General features: G+C 40.4%; 2 protein-coding genes across 2 annotated transcripts in view; both read left to right on the forward strand.

Annotated features, from left to right (window-relative positions):
- The window catches only part of LOC120716106 (filamin-B), a 64715-nt gene extending 63163 nt beyond the window's left edge, over positions 1–1552 (forward strand). The window contains 1 exon segment of the mRNA XM_040003488.1: positions 27–1552. Within this exon segment, the coding sequence (XP_039859422.1) occupies positions 27–214 (188 nt within the window). The 3' untranslated portion in view covers positions 215–1552.
- Positions 1553–1672: 120 nt separating this feature from the next.
- LOC120716115 (E3 ubiquitin-protein ligase TRIM35-like) lies at positions 1673–6603 on the forward strand. The gene is made up of 2 exons (XM_040003497.1): positions 1673–5426; positions 5507–6603. The coding sequence occupies exon 1, from the start codon at positions 2888–2890 to the stop codon at positions 3905–3907; it is 1020 nt and encodes a 339-aa protein (XP_039859431.1). The 5' UTR covers positions 1673–2887; the 3' UTR covers positions 3908–5426; positions 5507–6603.
- Positions 6604–6939: the final 336 nt, after the last annotated feature.

A 6939-nucleotide genomic window follows, 5' to 3' on the forward strand; every position in this document is an offset into this window, starting at 1 on the left:
ATACTTGTTCTTCTACCTCCTCCCAGGTAAGAACATGCTTCTGGTGGGTGTGCACGGCCCACAGGTCCCCTGTGATGAGGTGCTGGTCAAACACGTGGGCAACCTGCAGTACAACGTCAGCTACGTGCTGAAGGAACGGGGCAACTACATCCTGGTGGTCAAGTGGGGTGAGGACCACATCCCGGGCTCTCCCTTCCACGTCGCCGTCCCCTGATGAGCCAAGAAACTTTCCGTCTCTCCTCCGGCACCATTTTGCATCCCCATTTGAGTTAAGACACATTAGCTGCACTACAAATAACTGTCCAGTGAACAAGCTGCTGAGCAACGTTTTCTCTGCTAACTTTGTTTTCAGCTCAAATCAGATGATTTTTGAGGAATTTCTGAAGCAACTCATTTACATTTTGAAATGTTTCCCCTTGATATAGAACAATGTCAGAATTAAAGAAAACATTAGAAAATAAATGCACCACTGAATAGAGACTTTGAACTCTTAGACACTTTTCTGGTAGTGAATCATTGAAGCGAAATGGTAGATGTACTCTAGTTTACTAGCTTGAACTGACTGAAGGTAAAAGATCTAAAATCTGTCGATTTAAAACTGCCCTGCAATTTTCAATTGGCTCATTTTGCACTTGAATTTTTATCCTAGATTCGTGAATTAAAGTTTGCTGGTTTTACACAGGTAGTTAATGCACCTGCACATCAGCTGGTATTGAACTGAATATGTTAAGTTTGAAGTGAAAAAAGTAGATCCGAAGCTTTTAAATACCCATGTGCAAAAATATATATGCATAACTGGAATTTCACCTTGACATGAGGTTTCCTATAGTTTAAATGCACGATGAAGAGAATATGCTACTGGTTTAGCTGGGAACCGGGCGGTTATCACCACATCTGTGCAGAACCTTTCCTCAACAAAATTACTGAACCACTGTGATGGAAAAAAGAAAAGTGATCATCTCAAACAAACATCTCAAAAAAGGAGAACTGGATTTGTCTTTGAGTTGTTTTTTTGTTGTCCGTGTCATTAATTTACTCCAAGACAAACTAAACTGTTAAACTGTACGCCAACTACTGATGTTTAATGTTTCTTGCGCCTAAACTAGCTGCCAGAGTCCCGCGTGTACTAAAGGTTGTCATAACGAGTCAATGATTGTTTAAGCTGCCTTCACACTACTGTTTCCTGCACTGTTCAACAGACTACTTAATTATGTGCTGGAGTTTAGATGTCCTTCTGTCTTCTCGCTTGTTTCTTCTTGTATTTTCATACGAGCAGATCTGACTCAGTTTTGATTGAAAACAGATCTAAGATGGAAAATTAAAGGTCAGAACTTTAGTTTTTGTGTAAATCTGAAAATCTACATGAATTTAATGTTGCCTTATCACTGCTACTTTTGATACTTAAGAGATGAAAGTTGTGGGGTTCTTTTGTTTGTGGGGTTTAAGGGGAAACTTCTCATTTTGTATTGGGGAATTGGTGTTTTAATGTGAAACTAAACCCTGAGATATGATGTACATTTGATAATTAAAATAAAGAACAGTTAGAATGTCAGAGTTAAGTGTTTCATTTCATTGATGTCATGTCTCCAGCTGTCTTCCAGTTTTATTGGATTGGCACACAATGCAAGTGGAAAGCTGCCTTTTATTTGGCAGGCAGGAGTTTTTACGACTGTCTTTAGTGCCAAATGTTGGTGTGCCTCATTTTGTATAGCAGGATTATGGTGCCATGATTTGTGCTGGAGTGACCAGAATGGCCAGGATTAGAAATGAATAGAGGGGCAAGAGAAAAATCTATTATTTACATTGGGTTTTAAGTTTAAATTTTATCGACGCACCTATTAATTCCTCATTGTAGCAAAAATTCTCTGATTGTACTCTGTCAATATCCCATAATCCACAAATTTTTCATAAACGGGATCCTCTTTCCTCAATATGATTTGCTGTCACAAAAAATAGCTGAAAAATATATTTTAGTATTTTTGGACCAATTTATTACAAATTAAGTACAACATTCTTTAAATATCCTTTCCACCCAGAGCTAAAGAAATCCCTGCATAATGACCTTCATCTATCCAGTGCCATTTAAAGGTAAAGACTTAGTTTACAAGAAGCACATTATTGTACTTTAAAGGTAAAAGCAGAAAATCTCATTGTTTCGGGTATTATGGAAATTGCTTGGCGAGTGGTGTTTTTATTTCCCTCTTCTATTAAAAACCCACCTGTGCCTGTTGGAGCTAATGTTTGATGTGATAGTGTTGGGGGGCCTTAATATAAAAAACAAAGACCCACCCACCTTCACTTGATGGCAAAGGTAATTAACTATACACATTTCAGAAATCTTGGTTCTTTATTAGGAAATAATTGCAACATGTTTCTGCCTTTATATTGTTTGACAATTTGTGTAACACATCTTATGCAGTGATTGTTGTTACTTACATGGCAACCATAGTTCTATTGTGCCTAAGGATCGTCTCAAACTGCTAAAGCAATATTTGTGGGGAAAAAAATAACAGCTGTGTTAAAGGCATCATGAACAAGTTTGAAGCGAACGCACTGCCAGGAATGTCAAGTTTTAGTTTTCGAACTTTCTCCCACATTGGATGTACTATTAAAGAGCTCTGATCGACTGACAGTACCTCGCAATCACTGTTAAACATTAAATAAGTGACACATCTACCATCTAAATATTTTTCAGTTGTTGGTTAACAAAACACACCTTTGTTCTGGTTAAACTGCAATCTTTATCTGGTTATCCAAACCAGAAATTTCTTCTTCCTCTGAGAAAAGCACAAGCAGTGCGAGAGAGAAGCTTCAGCTTAAAGACAGAAGACCGACACAGAGACGACGACAAGGAAAACCTGTGTTTTCAGCTTCTCTCTGAGAAAAGATGTCTTTCCAGTCCGAGGAGGATCTTTCCTGCCCCATCTGCCATGATATCTTTAGGGATCTCATTTTCCTGTCATGCAGCCACAGCTTCTGCAAGATGTGTCTGAAGGACTGCTGGGCACAGAAGCTGGAACAGCAGTGCCCAGTCTGTAAGAGAATATCTGAACAGAGTGACCCACCCTGCAACTTGGTCCTAAAGAACCACGCTGAGGCCTACTTACAGGAGAGCGATCAGAGTGCTTCAGTGGAGTCTGAGGTTCTGTGCTGTCTGCACCACAAGAAACTCAAACTCTTTTGTCTGGACCACCAGGAGCCAGCCTGTGTCATCTGTCGTGATTCGAGAGCACACGTCGACCACAGGTTCAAACCCATTGATGAGGCTGTGCAGGATCACAAGAAAGCGCTTCAGAAATCTCTGGAACCATTACAGGACAAACTGAAGGTCTTACAAAAAGTGCAAGAAAACTTTGATATAACACAGCAACGCATAAAATTCCAAGATCAACACATAGAGAAACAAATCAAGGAGCAGTTTAAGAAGTTTCACCAGTTTCTACACGAGGAAGAGAAGGTCAGGCTCACCGCTTTGAAGAAGGAAGAGCAAGAGAAGAGTCAGAAGATAAAGGAGAAGACTGCGGCTTTGAGCAGAGAGATGCCATCTCTTTTACAAACAATAGGAGCTGCAGAGGAAGTGCTGAGAGCTGAAGATGTCTCATTCCTGCAGAACTACAGCGCTACACTGAAAAGTGTCCAGCAGTATTCCTCAACGGATGATCCACCGCTGGTCTCAGAAGCTCTTATAGATATGGCTAAGCACCTGGGAAACCTGACTTACAACATCTGGAACAAGATGAAGGGGGTGGTTTTTTACGCTCCTGGGACTCCAAACGCTGGTCATCCAGAACGCTCTGTCTCCGAAGATCTGACCAGTGAGAGGCACCAGCCTCCTGACAAGCCAGAAAGGTATCCAATTTTTCTGTCTACAGGAATTCCCACTAAAGGGTGTGGTGGACTCCAGTAAGGTCAATATTCCTGAGAATACTAACAAAAAATCTACTGGGTTTGGGATTTAGGAGAAAAATACAAATGACTGGTAGTGTTAGGATACTATTATTACCTGCTTTGATGACTTAATTCTCACTGGGTTTAATCTGATGTGGGCCATCTGATGATCTATGTTTTGGGCCTTTTTTAGTATTGGATGAAGTACAAAGTCCTGTCTTTTCTTCTTTGTACATTTTATTTTGAAGTTGGGTTAAAATTCACTTTCTTTCTTTTTTTAATTCAGCACCTTTCAAAATTAGACACAGTAAAACGTTCAGCATCAGAATCTTTTTGTGTGTGTGATAATGAATAACTAATTTAGAGATTGTGCTTCTGATTTGTCTATTCAACGATCAAATGAAGGCGACAGTGCAAAGGTAAAACTCCCTCTTAACAGGAAGAACCTTCCTGCAGAACCAGGCTCAGGGAGGGGCAGCCATCTGGTGTGACTGGGTATGGGTAAGGGGAGGAAGACAGGACAAAAGACATGCTGTGGGAGAGAGCCAGAGATTAATAATAACTAATGATTAGATGTAGAGCGGGGTATAAACACAAGGTGAGTGAAGAAGAAACACGTAGACCTATTGGAGCGTAACTAGGATTCAGGGTCACCTGATCACACCCTAACCATAAGCTTTGCCAAAAACAAAGTTTTATGCCCAATCTTAAAAGTAGAGAGGGTTTCTGTTTACCCAGTCCAATCTGAGAGCTGGCTCCACAGAGGTGGTGCCTGAAAGCTGAAGGGTCTGCCTCCAATTCTACTTATATTATTCTAGGAACAACAAGTAAGCCTGCGGTGTGAGAGTAAAGTACTCTAATGGGGTGATATGGTACTATCAGGTCTTTAAGGTAAGATGAACACTGATTATTTGGGACAGTGTATGTGAGGAGATGGATTTTAAATAATATTCTGGATTTAAACGGACACCAGTAAAGAAATATCTCTTGCCAGTTGGCATAAACTGGTCAGATGGTTGTAGCTAAAATATCTGGGCCTTTTCATATCTGGTTGCTGCTGTGGTTCATACTGTTGTGCCCTGAGAATCAGAGTCTGTGCTGATTGTCTCTGATCTTTCGGTCTCTTCAGGTTTTGGATTCTGTCCACTTACGATGCCAGCAAAGTACGAGCCAGCGGCCCTGGGCTGACTAGCAGTGTCTCTGCCACATTTCCCGCTGAGTTTAACATTGACGCTAAAGATGCTGGCCAGGGTGAACTGAGCGTGCTCGTCGTGGTCTGTATCAGACACACTTATATACATACGGTAAAACAGATGTTTCACTTTAACTTCCGTTCCTTCCTCTTCAGGACCAGGGTGGTAAAGATAAGCAGGCCAGCATCCATGACAATGGGGACGGTACATACCGGGTATCATACGTCCCCAACCGTGACGGCTGGTACACCATCATTATAAAATATGGAGGTGATGACATCCCAGCATCACCCTACAGAGTCCATGCCACATCAGCTGGTGCTGCCAGCATGTCCGCCATGAGTGGTATGTGACCGCTCACAGTCTGACATCAAGCATCTCATCTTTTTACCAATTTGATTTATTTATAATGTGTCCTCCCCCAGGTCCTGACATGCATCCCACTTTGGCTTTTGGTGAGATGTATTTGTATCCCAGTTCAGTGGCAGCACCGTTGGAAGAACACAGCCCTCATTTGTCGCACATTGTTGGGTTATATGGACTGCAGCAAGATCTGCAAAGTCCACAATGGCCATGAAGCCCGCTAAAGCCAGAAGTGATTAACTGCTAAAGGGAATAGTCTGACTTTTACTTTAGAAAGACTTAAATTATTCCCATTAGCAACACAATTAAATCAATTAGCTAATGTAGTTATGAGACTAATCATTAAAGATTATATTGCTATATGAATGTTATCAAAAATGGGAAATGGTTGAATTTAAAAAAAATGATAATAACTTTTTATAAGGCATCTTTCTAAAGAAAGTTACAAGAGACAAAAGTAAAAGGAGATACAAATGAGTAATAAAGAGAATGAAAAATCAGCCAATTAAAGCTAATATAAAAAATCAATTACATTTAAAATGATCACTGAGACAAGATAATTTAAATAATTATGAAAGACAACAAATGCTCAAAGTGGAGGTGTGGAGGCACAGGAAAAGCCTGAAAGAGATACTGTTCCAAAGCAACACGCCCAAAGACAGGATTGTGGGATAGCAGAGCCTCGGCTGAGGACCTCAGGTTACGACCTGCTCGTACGATGTGAGGACATTTGAAATATACTGTGGCATGAGCCCAGATTGGACAGCAACATCAAATAAAATCTATTTTAGAAATTGATAGGTGGCCATTAATAAGTGTTGCTGTGAGTGTGTTGGACGCATCAGAACCAGTCATGGTTATTCTGTCTTTTGCCCATTTAGCTGCAGGAAGTTCTATGGCATCCAGCGTTTAATTTATGGATACAGTACACTGAGTTTGGAAATGGTTCTAAAATTATCCAACAGAGTCTAGAGAGGGTATTTTCAAAAGAGGTTTTATGAGATTTTTAAGTATTTAGCTACAATCTGTTAATTCTGTTGTTGTACATTTTATCCTACTTGTGCTCAAGCCTCTGTAATACAAACATGTCACGCTTGCCAAATGTTTTCTTGCATCTTGTTCTTTAAATATCGAATCCCAAATAAAGAAAATCTCTAAAAAAATCTCCTACAAAATGATCTTCATCCATCCAGTGCATTTTAGAGTTTAACATTTGATTTAGAGCAATGAATGTGTTTCCTGTGCAGTTTATGGAAAGAGCAGATCATCACACTGCTTCACACTCACACACTGGTACTCTGGAAACAAGTGTCTATGGGTGATGTTTGACAGATATTCATTAGTCCATCTCCTCCCGACTTCCTCTGACATACTGAACTCTGTGCCACGTTTTCCCAGCATGCAGATCTTTTGGGACAAATTTTCCTGGTTGAAGTGTGGGGTGGGGGGACAGAGGTAAACTGTTTGAGGTAATATGGCTCTAGGCCTCTGAAAT

Source organism: Simochromis diagramma, unplaced genomic scaffold (assembly GCF_900408965.1).
Source record: "Simochromis diagramma unplaced genomic scaffold, fSimDia1.1 OVJJ01000320.1, whole genome shotgun sequence".
Lineage (NCBI taxonomy): Eukaryota > Metazoa > Chordata > Actinopteri > Cichliformes > Cichlidae > Simochromis > Simochromis diagramma.